Below are 16,231 nucleotides of genomic sequence, written 5' to 3'. Positions count from 1 at the left end.
AATGCTGGGGGATTCATTGCAGGCTGCTGGTTTTCAGAGGTATTATGGAGTTCTCATATCTATGGGGGAGAAAAAGCTCTGCCCAGAGCCCGTTAAGGCTTGGTCTTGATCTTGCACCTCCTTCCCAAACTTAACGATCCTGCCATCAGACTGGGGGATCTCCAGAGGTGCCATCCAACCCCACCTATTCCGTGATTCCGTGGCTGGGATCACAAAACGCCATCGTTTGTTCCCTGATGAGCCCCGCCGGCTCTGTTGGGGGTGCGAGGGACCTTCCCGAGCTCGGGGCTGCGGGGGCCGGGCCGCGGGGCTCGGAGCGCTCCGGCCCCGCCCCGGGCCCGTCATCCGGCGGCGCCGGGGCTGCCCCGTTGCCCGGTGACGATGGCGGAGCGGCGGGCGCGGGGGCCGCTGCAGCGAGTGCAGCGCCGGAGCCGGGAGCTGCGGGCGCAGGTACCGGGACAGGTACCGGGATTGTACTGGGGCTGCACCAGGGGTGTACCGGGGCTGCACCAGGGATGTACCGGGGCCGGTCCCGGGGATGTACCAGGGTTGTACCGGGGCCGGTCCCGGGGATGTACCAGGGTTGTACCGGTGCCGGTGCCATACCGGGTGTCTCGCCCCCGGCCCTGACCGCCCCGTCCCCTGTTGCAGGTGGAGGCGCTGCGGGCGGAGAGCGCGGCCGCAGCCCCCGGGCAGCGGGAGCCCCTTCGGCTAAGGTGAGGGCATCCCGATCCCCATCCCGAACCCCTATCCCAATCCCCATCCCCCGATCCCAGTGCCCCGGCGCTGCCCTCACCGTCCCCTCTGGTACCCTCAGCAGTGTTCGCTCCCTCCGTGCCTTTTCTCTCCCGATTGTGCAGCTTTCTCCCTGCCCTTCCCTCTCCTGTTTTCCAGGCTGGCTCTTTCCCAGTCCTCTGGGGCTGAGGACGGTCTGGAGAAGGGAAGGCTGAGATGGGACCTCACCAATCCATATATATATTTCCAAGGTGATGGTGCCAGGCTCTTTCCGGTGTTCCCAACAACAGGATGAGGAGCAACGGCCATAAGTTAAAACACAAGATCCACTTCAACAGGAGGGTGGCAGAGAATTGGAAGAGCTGCCCAGGGAGGGTGTGGAGTCTCCCTCCCCTCTCTGGAGACATCCCAAACCCATCTGGATGCATTCCTGTGTCACCTGCTCTGGGTGATCCTGCCTGAGCAGTGGGGTTGGACTGGGTGAGCTCCAGAGATCCATCCCAGTCCCAGCTATTCTGGGATTCTAGCCAATGCTGCTGTTTGGGCTTGGAGTTCTCAACCTGAAGGGACACACAGCACCTAAAATGACACCTTTCAGTCAGCAAGTGTGGTTTGGGTCAGAATTTTAAGAAAATACCATGTGCCTGTCTTGCTCTCAATGCAGATGTACAGAGCTGAAGGAATTGGTGGAGGAGAATACAAAGGCTCTCCACGCTTTGAAAAAAGTAAGTATGGAGATTAATTTGTGGTTTCCTCCAAAATTCACCATGGAAATTGTTTAAAGAAAATCAATGTTCCATTTTAGATGGCTCACAACAAGAGCAGTGCCCAGCACTGCACAATCCCTGCTTGTCATCTCTCCAATTTATATTTTTTATATCCATTTATATAATTTAAAACTCACTTGAGTGCTTTATTTTGTCCAAGTCCCAGGTGAAAACTTAACAGAGAATTTCACCTTGGCAGAGTGAAAGGGTAAGAAAGTTGTCACTAAAGAGGGAGTGGCAGCAGCCCAGGAAGGGGAAAACTTGTAAGACATGTCTGGAAAACTTAATTTATAGAGGGACTTTGATTCTTTGAGCAATTAATTGGGGAACTTTGATTGTTTGGGGCATTTGTTGGGTTCTCTGTCAGGCTGACGAGCCTGCGCCGGTGGGGAATTACAGCCAGAGGAAGGAAGAGGAAGAAAAGCTTTTGCTAAGACTCTCCCAGCAGCTGCAGAAACTCCTTCTTGTCTTGGATCAGAAAAATGTGACAAAGAATTATCCAGGGTGAGTAGCTTAAAGATACAAATGCAAATGGTTTTTTAAAGGGTAGCTGGCATGGACCTTGAAAAATCATTATCTCCCCCCCTTAATTAGCTGAAAAATAACAGAAGGATCAAAGTAGAAATGCTCAGGAGAGAAGTCATTTATGGCTTGCTGGAATTTTCTCAGGGTGCTGGATAATGGCTGGAATATAAGGTTTGGAGGAGTTTCTTCAGGACAGAGGGAAAAACAGAGGAATGGAAATGCTGTATCTGAATAATGTCCTTGCAGAGGCTTAACAGCATTTCAGAAAGTTTGGTGGGAATGATACTAAAAAAATTGTTTGATTTGTTTTGGGTAGGGGTGAGGAACACCAGAAAGGCCCTCATGCAGAAGAGGGAAATGAAGAAGAGGAGGAGAGTGAAGATGAAGAAAGTGAGGAGGAAGACACTGAAGAAGAAGATGAGGAGAAATTGTTGGATGATCCAAATGTTAGAGAATGTGTTGCTGTTGGGAACTTTGATGCCCAGCAGGAAGGGGATCTCACATTTGCGGTAAATATCTCTCTGTAAAGGATGTTTACTGCAGATCACTCTGAGTTAAGCAGTAACCATAATGAAATCCTGTGCTTTTGGGATTCAGCCAGTTGTGGGATTTGGGGAGAAACTGGAGTTAGGTCATTTTTCATTTAAATATTTGCTTGTTTTTTTTTGTCTCTGTCTCTTCCTCCAATGCCAAAGAAAGGTGAAATCCTGCTCATACATGACAAGAAGGAGGATGGCTGGTGGGTAGCTGAAAATTCCAAGGGGGAGAGAGGCCTCGTTCCCAGGACCTACCTTGCGGTGGGTGTGCTGCAACCTCTGTCCTCATCTCACCTCTGCTCTTTTGTATAGATTAATGACCAGTAATTAATGATGTGGTCACAATGCCATGTGTTGTTTGGAAATAAAGCCAGTTATTTGGAAATAACTCCATGGTTTTGTCCATGGGGCTGGAGATATCCATCAAAAGCAGCATTTCTGTGCCTTGTGAAAATGTGGCAGAGAAGTTCCTTGAATATCAAAGGCAGAATCTTTGTCACCTAAAGGTCAACTCTGATGACTCCAAGCTGCTGTGGCTTGATTTGGGGTTTTAATAACTTATCTGAAATGAGAGTCCATGTAAATGTGGGAGAATTTTCTTCATCACAGAGAGAAAATCTCCTTTTCTAAACTTAATTTATTCTAAACTTATATTAATATGGGCTGTGGTTGGAGGATGCATTTTTAAGAACAGAACTGGGAAGGAATCAAGCCTTTTGCCATTTAAAATGTGAATTCCAGGTTCCTAAGGAAGAGGAAGAAAGCCAGGAGGAGTCAGAAGAACACATAGAAGTGGTTGATGAAACAGCAGATGGAACTGAAATTAAAAAAAGGTAAATGGAATGCCTCAGATATGGTTGTGAAGCTGCTGCTGTTTGGAAACAGAGCAATATTTAGTGGCTAAATTTTTGTTCATATACTAAATTTTTGTTCATTTACTATAAATCCCTCTATTTTCTTCCAGAACAGATTCCCACTGGAGTGCTGTCCGAGCCATTGTAGAGGTAGGTGCCCCTCTTACAGGGCAGCTGCACCTGCCATAATCTTCATTATTTTGTAGAAAAGCTGTGCCTTTCCCAAACACTGTGTCTCATATCAAAGACCATTGTTCTTAATTAACATCTGTGGTTTGGGAATTTTTGGTAGCAAGAAATGCCACAAAAATGCTTCAGAAGAGGTGACTGATACCTCAAGTTTCTGGTTGCAAACAGAGCTGTAAATTAGGATGAAATTTGCTGTTAAATAGCAGGACCAGTAACATCCCTTTTCCTTTGTTTTTCCTAGAATGACACCGTGGAGGTGCTGACCACCACAGGGGCAGTTCCTGCAGGGTTTCGCCCATCCATGCTGTTCCAGCTCCTGGAGGAAGGTAGGGATCTCACCTGGCAGCATTCTCAGGTCTCTGTGGTGGCTTTCTCATCCTGTCATCAGCCTGTTGGACCCCAGTCCATACTGCTTAATTTTAATTAATTGGCTAACTGGCTATATTTGACCCATAAAAAAAGTATATTTTTTTCCCTTAAATTTTAATTTATCAATGTGAAATCCTGACAAATTTCCTCATGATTTCAAAGTGTTTCCTCTTTAGAAGTTTGTTCCTGTTGACTTTGCAGGAAATGATGATTTTTTTTTGTTTTTTTCTCAAAGGTCTTTTCTAGTCTCTTCACCAAATATATTAAGATATTTCATGTTTTGTTAGTCTTTCTGTTTAAAGCTGTTTAATCTCTTTTTAAAATTAGGTTATTGTGCTTTTGAGATGAAATACTTCAGAACACTCACAAATAGTAAACAGTGTTCATGGCAGATAATTCCATAGTTTTGTTTAGTCAAATATTCAACTGGTCATGAATTTTGGGTGTTGTCCTTTTTGGCACAATAATTTGAAAAACGAAGAGTTTGTAAATTTACTCTTGTTGTAGGTGAAGAGTTTCGAGGAAGTTACTATTTGCAACCCAAGCTTACTCCATCCCAGCTGGCTTTCAAAGACTTGGTGTGGAACTCTGAGAGAAATACTGTGAGTATTGCTGCTAAGGAGGGCACAAACCTTATTTGCCTTCTTTCCTTTTGGCTAACAATTATGTCTTAATTTGTATCATTTCTGGTGCAAAAATTTCTTCTGCTGGGACCTTCTGTCTGTCCTCCTAAAACATCCCTGGGGCAGAGCTAAAGGCTTGTGAAGAAATCCTGCTGCCACCACTGCACTGGGTTGGTGCTTGGGAGAATAACCTCAGTCCATAAACACAAGATGAGACCTCGTGCAGAGGGGCCTGTAGGCTTAATCCTCCTTCTGCTGTGTTTCAGATCCATCCTAGACCCACCAGAGTGTCCCTGATTGTCACTTTATGCAGCTGCAAGATGATCCCTTTCCCTGGGAGCGGCGTGCGCGTCCTCAGCCGGCACGTCCGGCTCTGCCTCTTCGATGGCAGCCGGGTAAGGAATGTGTCTGCTCCCCAAAAAGGGACTGCAGGAGGTTTGGAGCTTCCAGCATCCTTCAGGTTCTGCTTCCTCTCTGTCTCACTCAGAGACACACACACAACCTGCCTCCCAAGCTGTTTAATTTATGCTCAGATGAGTCTGGTTTGAGCCCACTCGCCCAGAAGAACAGAACTGAATGATAAAACAGGCCAGACTGCATTGATGGGCATGGCCAGGCAAGCACACTCAGCCCTGCTTCCCACCCAAGGTGCTCCACAAGGCACTTGGACCCCTCCCTTTTTCTGCCTTTGGTTTCTCCCCCTCTGCTTTCCTCGCATGGTAATTCAGGTGCAGCCCCAAAATGCCCCAGAGCAGAGTGAGGTGAGCCAGGGAGCTGGTGACAGTCACACCCTGCCCCTGGGGTTGTGCTGGGTGGCCCTGGGAGGGGCTGGGGAGGGAGCTCCATTTCTCTGAGTCCCTAATTTCGGGTCCCCCACCTGCCATTGTGCCTCCTGGCTCCTTTGTGTTCCTGGCAATGAGTGTTTCCTGGGCTGATCTGTCTCCTGGGATGGGCCTGGAGCAGCTGGGTCAGGGGCAGATTCCTCCATGTGCCCTTGATCCTCTGTTCCTTTGTGTGTGTGCAGAGCAGCTTTTTGTAAAAACATAACTCTGATTATCCAGCAGTTTTCTTCCAGTTGTCTTTGTTGTGTGCAGTGTTGGATCCATCTGGGATAGCCCCAGAAAGGGGCTTTCCAGAAAAACTTACCTTAGCTTTTTTCCCCACTTTAGGTGCTGAGTAACATTCACACAGTGAGAGCCACGTGGCTGCCCAAAAATCCTCAAACTTGGACCTTTTCTCCAAGGGTAGGTGATACAGCCCCTGGCTGTTTACAGCTTCTTCCTTCAGTGTCACTAAAGTGTTCCTTGGTGGCACAGCTGTTCTCCATGGAAAGACAATAAGGGGAGCAAAATTTTGACTGGAATTGGTTCTCTCCTCATTTTTATATGGATTGGGTCTAAGATCTTGTGTTGAGTGAGGGATGTGCTTGATGGCATTAAAAATCAAGATTTTTTTTTTATAGGTACATTAACTTCTTTTTTTTTTTTTTCCCTCCCTCTCTTTGTACCAGGTGATGGGCATCTTACCCAGCTTGCTTGATGGTGACTGTTTTGTCAGGTCCAACTCCCTGTCTTCAGACATTGGGATCTTGTTTGAGCTTGGCATCACCTACAAGTGCAATGTGAGTGTGGGTAGGTGCAGTGGAAACCACTCCAAGGTTTATAAAGGGAACCAGCTGTTCCCAGTTAGAGAATATCCCTCATTAGAGAACAGGATTAGAAAACAGGATTTCCTGGAAGGAGCCTACAGGAAAGATGGAGAGAGGACTTTTCACAAGCTCATGTAGTGATAGGACAAGGGGGAATGACTTCCCACTATCAGAGGGCAGGGATAGCTGGGAAGGAATTCTTCTCTGTGAGGGTGCAGAGGCCCTGGCACAGGTTGCCCAAAGGAGCTCTGGCTGCCCCTGGATCCCTGGAAGTGTCCAAGGCCAGGTTGGATGGGGCTTGGAGCAACCTGGGATAGTGGGAGATATCTCTGCCCGTAGCAGGGGGTGGAACAAGATAATCCTTAAAATCCCTTCCAACCCAAAGCATTCTGGGATTCTCTGATAGGAGAATATCCCTAATTAGAGAATAAAAATCCCCCTGGCTCATGGACATGAGTGTCCCTGTACCAACACTGAAATAACTTGTGCCAAAGATCCCATGCCATGGGATCACAATGGACTAGTTCTCCCCTCACTCCTGCAGTTTTCCATCTCTGTGATTTATTTCAGACCAATGTCCTGTACAGTTGGAAAACTAAAGTTTTAACTGTTTCAGCAGCATGGACAGTGGTCTGCAGCTCCAGTTTACACAGATAGAGCCTATCCATCTGGGATATGCTACTGGAAAGCACAACAGGTAGTAAAACAATAGATGGTAAAGCCAGAAAAACGACCCTCAGAGAAGGCAGGTTGTGGTTTTTGAACACACAAAGGTGAAAGAGGAAAAGGGGATAACTACAACAATTTTCACATGGTTGCTGTTATTAATTGTGGTTCAGTCACTCATTCTGGGTCAGCTACTCATATAATTTACATTTCTCTTTTTTTCCTAGTCAACAGGTGAAAGAGGAGAGCTGAGCTGTGGCTGGGCCTTTCTGAAGCTTTTCACTTCCACTGGGATTCCTATTCCTTCCAAGTGAGTTTGTTGCCTTTTCCTGCTCTCCCTGTATTTACACACAGATGTAATTTATACATCTGTTTGAGACTGAGAGTAAAACTCATCTTTCATACTTACACACTGCTGGGGCAGGGGGCATCCAGACCAGTCCTTTGGCATTCTGGCTCTTCTTTGCTGCATCATCCCTTTCCCAGGGGAACATTGTAGACTGGTTCCCAAGACATGGAGTCAGGTGGGAGTTGTTGTGAATTAATCTCTCACTGCTCTTGGAGTATGAATTATATTTTTCAGCTGATTTATGATTAGTGGGTCCAGTCATCTGAAAGAATAATGAAGTTTGTATATTTTTATTTTATTAAATGTAGGAAAACTTTCTGTTTATTGACATAAATAATTCATTGTAGCTCAGACTTTCAAGACTTGGTTTTTGCCAAATATTGGTACACACACACACACACACATATATATATATAGTGTATATGTGTGTATATGTATTCTGAATTTATCTGGGTTACAGCTCAAAAAAAAAACCCAAATACCCACGGGACATGTCTACTGTTCTAGAACTCTAAACCTCTTCTAAGTCTCATATTTTAAATGTTCTATTATTTCATTAAGTAAGATGGTATTACAGATTAAATTTCATGCTAGTTTCAGCAGTGACTTACTCTTGGCAGAACTGGGGTTACATTATTCTTTAACAAATATTAAATCTGAAAGATTTTAATTGTTGAAGTGGTGATTCCTCAAAACCATTGTAGCGAAAGAATTGCTAAATTCCTTGCAAGAAAAATATTTGGGCTGTGGAAAAGAAACAATGTTGTTAATGGCTTTTAAAATAATTGACCTCCCAGTACAATTAAATTCCAAAAATAGTCGAATTCCCAATATCATACAGGCTTCAAATTTATCTTTATTGGCAGGATGCATGAGCTGGTCCTGAGTGGTGGAACTCCCTATGAGAGAGGCGTTGAGGTTGACCCATCAATATCGAGGAGAGGTGTGGTTTCTTTTCAATATAATATAAACATAATAATGTGATTAATGCTGCATCTCCTTCACAACAGTCCCCACAGCCTGGCTTGGGTTTGTGTGTTCTGTTTTTGCATGCATTTTATTATTTATCTGCTTTTGCCTTGGCTGTGGGGAGCTGGGTACTACCAGGCTAACTAAACTTGAAAGAGTTCTCAACCCACTGAAATGCCCATTTTTGTAATATAATCATTACTGTTGTTTCAAACTGACTGTTTGAATCTGTGCTGTCTCTACCTGCAGCAGGCTCTGGGGTTTTTCAGCAGCTTATGAGCCTCAGGAAGCAGCCTGTGCTTCTGGTGAAAGTGAAGTCACCGAGTGTGCACTCCAAAGACATCCTGAAGTGAGTCCTTGTGCTTCCATAAAATAAAAAAGTATTCCAGACAGCCTAGAGAAATCTGCAGTGTTTGCAGTGAACACCTCAGCTGCTGTCCCTTATTCTCCCAACAGTTTTCTCCCTGAAACATTAGTTGGGGGCATGTGCTACATCCATCTCCTGGTGTTTTATCGGCAAATCCTTGGAGATGCCCTCCTGAAGGACAGGCTGAGCATGCAAAGCACAGGTGAGCACTGGAGGAAGATCAGGTTCATCCAGGGAATGACTCTTGCCAGGTCTGCCTTTGGTAAGAGATGTTTTTGGCACTCAGGCTAAGTTATCCTCTTTATTTTTAGTTTTTAATTATTATTTACTTGCTGACAGTAGGGAGAGACAGAAGTTGGAGAATTCTGGATTTAGAACTCACTGTCTTGCCCTGATTATTCAACAGAACTAATGATAGTTCATAGCCTTCTCCATTTTAAAACCAACTTGAAATAAGGAAATAAGGAAAAATTACATTTCTTGACTGTACTACATATGAATTTATATAGGTGAGAACTGCCACACTTACCTGATTTGATCTGCATAATTTAGGACAGTAGATCAGGCTGATGACCTCTCCTGGAGTTAAATTCCCTTTGGATTCAGACTTCATGTGAAGCCATTGCAAGGCTTGAACCCCAGGAGTTGTTCTGGTAGCTGTGCAACTAAAGAAGATTTCTATTATTTCAAAATCCACCATCACTTTAGGAATAGACAACTGAAAATGTCTGTTCTCCTTCCCAGAAGGAAGTCCTGGCTCTCTTCCCTGAAATGTTTGGGCATTAGTAAATGCTTCATGTTTACCAAACTTACCATCAGCTTCAAGGTGAAGGGACAATTGTACATTCAATATTTGAAATCACATGATAAAGAAAACACTTCAGCCAAAATCCTGCTCTCTGTCACTTGGAATCTTACCACAGTCTCATTAATTAAAATAATCACAGGAGCAGAGTGATTTCTCATGGAAGTGACCCAAAAAGCACCAGGACACCTGTGCAGTGGGATATGTGCTCCATTGGGAAAATTCACTGTGCACTTGGTCCTTGGTTCTCCTAAAATGCCACACCAGGCTGAGGTAGAACCCAAGTGTGTTTATCCATAACATCCAAACTAAGCAGCACAATTGCAGCTGTGTATAAAAAAGGCAGGTGCAGAAATGAGGGAAAACACCTCTGGCAGGTAAATCAGGAAGGGTTCATGTTTGCTGGCGTTCCAAATAAACAGCACTGGGGTTTGTGTGTCCCCTCTCCTGGTTTAACTGTCTCTCAGCCACTGAGAATTGGCTGCAGTCAGAACAGTTTTTAGGGAGTTCTCCTACCTTCCCTGCTCTGGAGAACTGTCACAGCTCATTTTCCCTTTGGAATAATCTGACAGGAGGGGATGTGCTGAGTACCTGGATGTGCCAATACTTTGAAACCTGATTCTTCCTTAGCTTTGAATGTGTTTGTTTTCTGTTTCAGACTTAATCTGTAATCCTGTTCTAGCAACTTTCCCTCAACTCCTGGATCAGCCAGACCTGATGGATGCACTTCGGGTATGTTACCTTGTCAGGATTTCCAAGCTCAATTTGAGCTGCTTTTTTTTTTTTTGTCCTGGGAGAAGACAAAGTTCTCCAGCCTTGCTCTGATTTTTCATTTCATTTTAGAGTGCCTGGGCAGAGAAAGAAAGAACATTGAAGAGAATTGAGAAGGTAACAAACTGCAGGTTTTTCTTCCCATATATTCAGGGTAATTCCACCTAGCTGCTCCCTGCCAGTGCAATCACTGCTTAGCTTTTCCTCTCGCCATACATCTGTTTAGAAAATAGAGATATGTAAATGCAGTTCTTAACATTTCTCACCCAGATTTATAACAGTAAACCAGGAGCAGGAGGAAAATGAAATTAACTTGTAACTTTTTATTTCATTGTTGTTAGGGGGGAACCTGTTACAGGTTGGTACCCAGAGAGGCTCCCTGTCATGATGTGCTTCTAACAGTCATGGATACAAAAAGGGACTGTGTATGCCCACAAAATCATCTTCCTTCCTCCAAATTCTGAACTTCAGTCCTCCCACAATCTGCCTGGGAAAAGGCTCCCTAAATTCCTCAGATCTCCCTACCCCAGAGAGTTGTAGTCCATGTTTTGGCATGTAGACAGCTGGAGAATTTACCTGGTTGTCCCTGGGCTCACCCAGACCTTGTCCTACATCCTGTCCCCTGGACAGGGAGCAGCTGCAGGAACTGAATGAGAAAGCCATTGGCTCTCAGTGCTGGATTTCCTGGAAGCAGCAGTGGGATATTTCATTCCTGTGCATGCTCCTGAATTGATGCACAAGGATGGCTCCCTGTTTATGCAGAACAAACACCCGCTGAGTCAGAGCAGCTTTTTCAGGGCCATTCATCCAAAAGGAGAGCAGATCTGCTCACGGAATTGGCAACTCCCTGGGATCCCAGAACCATCCAGTTCTACCTGACTGGCATGTGCCACTCCCAGGGGAGGATTGCTGAATGCTCACCCCTGGTGTGGTTCCATGAGGCTGAGCTGTGAAATGCTCCCTGCCAGGCACAGCACTCCTGGGGCTGGGACACTCCGGACTTGGATCTTGCCCAGGGGTTTGATAATTGACCAGGCTGATCCTTTGTCTGTGGGTTTTCCAAACTGATCTTCGCAGGGGAGCACACAGGTCACACCATGCACAAAGAGTGGGACAGCAGTGCCCAGGGGCAGCATCAGCTCTGGCTCCAAGGAGCGGAATCAGAGCCATGCTCCGCCTAGGACAGCAGGGAGATGAGAGGAGTTTGGGTTTCCAGGGCAGGGAGTTTGTGGCACTGCTTTTAAGAAATATAAATACCCCACAGCAAAGGGCTCTCAGTGCCTGTAGTTTGTGGGAAGGCTGGCAGAGTTCAGGTTTGTGGATATGCTGGAGGCTTATCCGAGATAACAGATGCATGTTTAGGAAGGTCAAATCTCTTCCCATTGTTTTCCTGGGAACTGGGAGTGAGTTGCTTGGGATTTTTCCCTGTGTACAATACTTTGGAAAAGTGCTTGGCAACCATGTGTTTGCACTGAGGTATTTTCAAACACTCTTCTCTGCAGAGAGATCAAGAATTCCTAAAGTCTGCGTTTGTCCTGGTGTACCACGACTCTGTGTTCCCTCTGCTCTGCTCCATGTCCCTCCCCAGCTACAGATGGGCTGAGGAAGAGGTGGAATTGTCTCGCTGGAAGGTGATCCATGACTTCCTGAAAAGGAGCCAGGAGAAGGATGGTGCCCTGGAGTACCTGCTGTCATCAGAAAACACCCACAGAGCCTTTGACATCTCAGAGCTGGCCTATGATTTCTTAGGAGAAGTGAGGGAAAACAATCCTGGAGAATGAACAATTCAGGCTCTCTAAGGACGTGGTAACAATAAAATTAAGTTCTTACCAAAGAGATTGTGTAGGAGCTGAATTGTAATGGATATTTTAGCACAATTAAAAGATTTTGAGAGAGATTAAAATTATTTTATCTGTTTATCTGCTGGAAATTGTATTTTACATTTTTAACTTTGCAGGGTTAAACAAGGCTCTGGTTGCCTATTACTACCTGTTGTAGCTATGTCAGGTGTCATATTTTGCCAAAGCTGAGGTAGCCTTTTTCTCTTCTCATGCAGCTTCCAATTAATTTCCAGTGTAGTTTTAATCAGGGTGAACAAAAGACTCTTTGTCCCAGTCCCCCAGCAGCCTGGGAGCAGGGAAGGGAAAGAGCAGAGATCTCTAAGAATGCTGCTGAGCAAGGACAGCCAGCTTAAGGGAAGAATCCTCTCTTGCCCAACCAGTGACCAGCAGGTTGCTCTGTTTTTAGACTGTTTGCCTGTTCCTCTCCCCCACTCAGGAGAAGGCTGGGTTCCTCCCAGGAATGTGCCTGACCCAACACAAATAGCAGCAGGTGGGAATCCTGGGAATGCTGTGTTTCCCCAGGATTGTTTCCTCTGCTGACCCCTGAGCACCTTGTGACCACAGGCTCTGTGTGCTGCCCATTCCCAGGGGGAAGTGATTAATCCACTTTCTCTTTAGTGCTGGAGCATCTGGATGCTTCCTGCAGGGCGATGGGGACATTGCCGCCGAGTCACACCTGGATTTAAGCCCAGGCCAGGCTCAGTTTTGTCTGGCGAGATTTGAAACAAGATTTTTGAAAACCTCCACTGCATGGAGCCAAAAACCAGCTCCCACTGGAGTATCTGTAAACTGGAGCCTCCAGAAATACCACTGGACACTTCCCCCAGCCTAGGAAGCGCTCAGAGACATGGATTTGATCTTTGCTCTGTGTTGTGCAAGAGCTTGGCATAGAAGCCAAGTTCCTGGGGCATCACCTGTCTCGCCTAGCAGAGCTGGGATAACTCACTGGGACAGTGTCTTCCTCCTGCTGTAGCCCATTGCCCTGGTTAATGGGGTCAGTCTGTCCTCTCTGAGCCACCAGGCAGAAGTGCCACCCCCAGCCTTTCATCCCACCCCTTATCTGGGAGTTCTGGGGCCAGGCAGAGTGCACTGGATGAGACAGCAAGCGCTTCCCGAATCCAAACTGCATTTGCCAGGAGGCAGAAATTCCTGCAGCTCCCCTTCACACCTTACTGGGCACTCGGGAGCACATTGCCAAACCCTCCCGGTGTGCTTGTAAAATTTACCTGCGAGTTTCTGAAGGCTGGATGTGCCTGGAGGGCGTGGAGGTGTCTGACGTGACCGCGGAGCAGAAACCTGAACAGAAAGGGGAGGAGGCAACAACAGTGGAAGCTAAAATATTTCAGGATTGGAAGCGTGCCAAGAGAACTGTTTGCAGGAAACATTTCTGTGCCGGCAAGGTGTAGGAAATTTTTTCTTTCCCTCTCCAGTTAATGACCTTGCATTGGTGCCCGGCGGGGCCGGGGTGCCGTGTGTCCCATCGCGGCTGGCAGGGGGATGCACAGAGCGGCGCAGCCTCGGGCGGTGCCAGGGCTCGGCGGGCCGGGGCAGCGGCGCGGTGCCAGCCCGGGCCGGTTCCTGTGCTTACGTCCCGCGGGCGTGTCCCTTAAATCCCGCACGGGAGCGGCGCGGGACAGGCGAGCGCCAGCGGAGCCGAGCGGAGCGCTGTCAGCGGGGCAGAGATGGCCTCGGTGGGTCCCTCCGCAGCCTCCACGCAGCCCGACCTGCCCTCCGGAGCCGCCGTCTTCAAAACCATCCCCTACGCCTTCATCCTGCCGGAGATCGTGAGTATGCCTCGTTCCGCCGCCTCACGGAGCCCGCTCCTGGCTAAAATCCCCCGAAGCCATCCTGAAGGCAGCCTGACTGGGGAGTGACATCTTGTCTTTGAGCTTACGCTGAGTGCACAAAGTATTCCTGATGGGGTTTTTTAGGAACAGCTTAAGGACAAGGCACACTCGGCTCCATCACAGCCTGCGTGAGGGTCACTGGCTGCAGTGGGGCTGGGAGAGGCTGAAGAGCTGCTGGCTCATCCAGGGCAGACTGGGAGCTCTCGTTATCATGAAGCAGCTCTCTGTAGAGAAGGCTGGAAAATCAAGGCAGTTTTGCTCTCTGTATCTAGTAGTTCCAGGGGTTGAAGGCATTTGGGCGTCTGGTAATGTGTGATGACATTCCATGATTCTTTCAATTGCTTCTGGGTCCAGAGGGCATCCAGTGAGACCAGCCAAGATAGCACCTGATGTACTTTGTCATGGTGCACGGGGCTGGCAACCCACACACCCTGTGCTCACGGGCACAATCCCTGCCCGTGGTGGTGGGCTCAGCTCCCTGCTGCGATTCCAGGGGTTTCACCCACCACAGCTGGGATGGCACAGGGTGGCACGGGCTCATCCCGATGACTCTGTGGGCTTTTTGTGCTCAGTAAATATTTTGGGTGGATCCAGAGCGAGCAACTCGCTCCAGGCTGGCGTGTGGAGTGAGAGGAGACTTCCTTGTGCTGTGATTCCAAGCCCTGGAGATTAACGAGTGGGCAGGGCTGGGTTGAGGCAGCCGCTCTCTTTTCCCAGATAAAAGCACATTTTCTGGCTTCTCCACCAAATCCCTCGGGGTGAGACATTTCCTTGTCTGCAAGGCGGCAGCAAACCCTTCCCTTTCGTGTGAACACTCATTTCCCCTGAGTTTTCAGGGAAACCAGTGCCAACTTGCTTGCTTGCTTCCCATAGCACTGGGATGCTCTGGGACAGATGCAGGGGTTCTGCTGGCTGCTGCAGCTGGCCCAGGAGGGAGGCGAGGAGGGAACTGGGGAGGAAAAGAGCTTTTCCTCATCCCACACTCATCAGTGGCGCCTGTTTGTCCCCGGCAGGTCTGCGGGACCTGGGTGTGGATCCTCGTCGCTGCTACCTCCGTCTCCTTGCCGCTGCTGCAGGGATGGGTGATGTACGTGTCCCTCACCTCCTGCCTCATCTCCCTGCTGCTCCTCTTAAGCTACCTCCTCGGCTTCCACAAGAACAGTGAGAACTGGAAAGTGCTGGTAAGGAGGGGATGGAACAGGGGTTGGCAGATGTTGGCAGCAGCAACGTGGGCACAGGATCACCATGGCTGGTGACCAACCAACCCTTTCCTCCTTTTGCCTTGACTGGAAAGTCCAGGGGAGCTCTGCTGTGAAACCACTGCTTGGTTTGGTCCCAGGCCTCTCCAGGCAGTGCCCCTTTGGGGCACTCACAGGTGCCTTGTTTTGCAGGACAGTTTGTACCATGGCGCCACGGCCATTCTGTACATGAGCGCCGCTGTCCTGCAGGCCAACGCCACCATCAACTCTGAGTTCGGCGTCAACGCCAACTACCAACTCAACAGCGCTGCATCGGTGAGTCCAGAGCACCCTGCCAGGCTGCAGGACACACACTCACCCCTGCAAGGGCAGCAGCACGTGCTAAAGCCACAGCAGAGCCACCCTAAATGCCAACAGGGCAGAGTTTCAGCTCCTCAGCTCTGCGGGTTGTGCAGCTGGCGTTGGCTTCTCAGGGTGCACCAGTTCACGGACAGCCTGATGTTGCTGGTGCTGAGAAAAGCTGAGCCTTTGCCTCTCCTTTGAGGCTGGAGGGAGCTCTGTGCTGGGAGGCTTCCCCATGCTGAGAGCACTGGGAGGAGATGGGGTTTGACTCTGCCAGCTGACCCTTCCTCTTCTTCCTCTCGTGCAGTTCTTCGCCTTCCTCACGACCTTCCTGTACATCCTCCACGCCTTCAGCATCTACTACCAGTGATCCTGGCAGCACCAGATTCACCTTGACAGGACGAGGGCTTTCCCAGTGTGAGAGACCTTGCTGTCATCCCAAGGTGTCCCTGCTCCAGCCCTGTCACCAGGCCTCAGGAACAGCAAGTCCTTTTGCACTCCATCACAGGAGGGATTTTGCTGGCACAAGTTGGTGTGCCTGTGGGACATTTCCTGCCTTGCCTGGGGGAGGGACTTGTGAGGGGAGGGACAGGGTGCAGGCCCCAAGCCTCCAATACCAACATTCTGCCAAATATTGACAACCATGCGAAGAGAAAAAAAAAAAATCACTGTTCCTTCAGCAAACAATCTCCTTTCTTATGTCATTTGCCTTTCTCCGGTTCAGCTCCATCCCTCCCCAACACAAGTTCATAACAATGATACAAGATTGTGTTCCTTGACTTTTAGATGGTTTCATTTGGTAAATGCTGTATTTGGAATAAAGTGTCAA

The 16,231-nt window shown here is 48.1% G+C and overlaps 2 protein-coding genes across 2 annotated transcripts; both read left to right on the top strand.

Moving 5' to 3' along the window:
- Positions 1 to 270: 270 nt before the first annotated feature.
- On the top strand, positions 271 to 12,092 carry NPHP1 (nephrocystin 1). The gene is made up of 20 exons (XM_071452093.1): positions 271 to 450; positions 652 to 716; positions 1,400 to 1,460; positions 1,870 to 2,006; positions 2,344 to 2,536; positions 2,723 to 2,824; positions 3,305 to 3,396; positions 3,528 to 3,567; positions 3,848 to 3,932; positions 4,483 to 4,577; positions 4,865 to 4,993; positions 5,768 to 5,842; positions 6,109 to 6,219; positions 7,140 to 7,222; positions 8,128 to 8,204; positions 8,480 to 8,579; positions 8,687 to 8,799; positions 10,061 to 10,134; positions 10,246 to 10,290; positions 11,676 to 12,092. The coding sequence occupies exons 1-20, from the start codon at positions 382 to 384 to the stop codon at positions 11,952 to 11,954; spliced, it is 2,025 nt and encodes a 674-aa protein (XP_071308194.1). The 5' UTR covers positions 271 to 381; the 3' UTR covers positions 11,955 to 12,092.
- Positions 12,093 to 13,225: 1,133 nt separating this feature from the next.
- MALL (mal, T cell differentiation protein like) lies at positions 13,226 to 16,224 on the top strand. Its single transcript, XM_071452388.1, has 4 exons — positions 13,226 to 13,798; positions 14,875 to 15,042; positions 15,253 to 15,375; positions 15,710 to 16,224. The coding sequence occupies exons 1-4, from the start codon at positions 13,697 to 13,699 to the stop codon at positions 15,770 to 15,772; spliced, it is 456 nt and encodes a 151-aa protein (XP_071308489.1). The 5' UTR covers positions 13,226 to 13,696; the 3' UTR covers positions 15,773 to 16,224.
- Positions 16,225 to 16,231: the final 7 nt, after the last annotated feature.

This window comes from Agelaius tricolor, unplaced genomic scaffold, assembly GCF_023055355.1.
Source record: "Agelaius tricolor isolate 1412-34295 unplaced genomic scaffold, bAgeTri1.0.p SCAF_1, whole genome shotgun sequence".
NCBI lineage: Eukaryota > Metazoa > Chordata > Aves > Passeriformes > Icteridae > Agelaius > Agelaius tricolor.
This window is presented reverse-complemented; position numbering and strand designations above follow the sequence as displayed.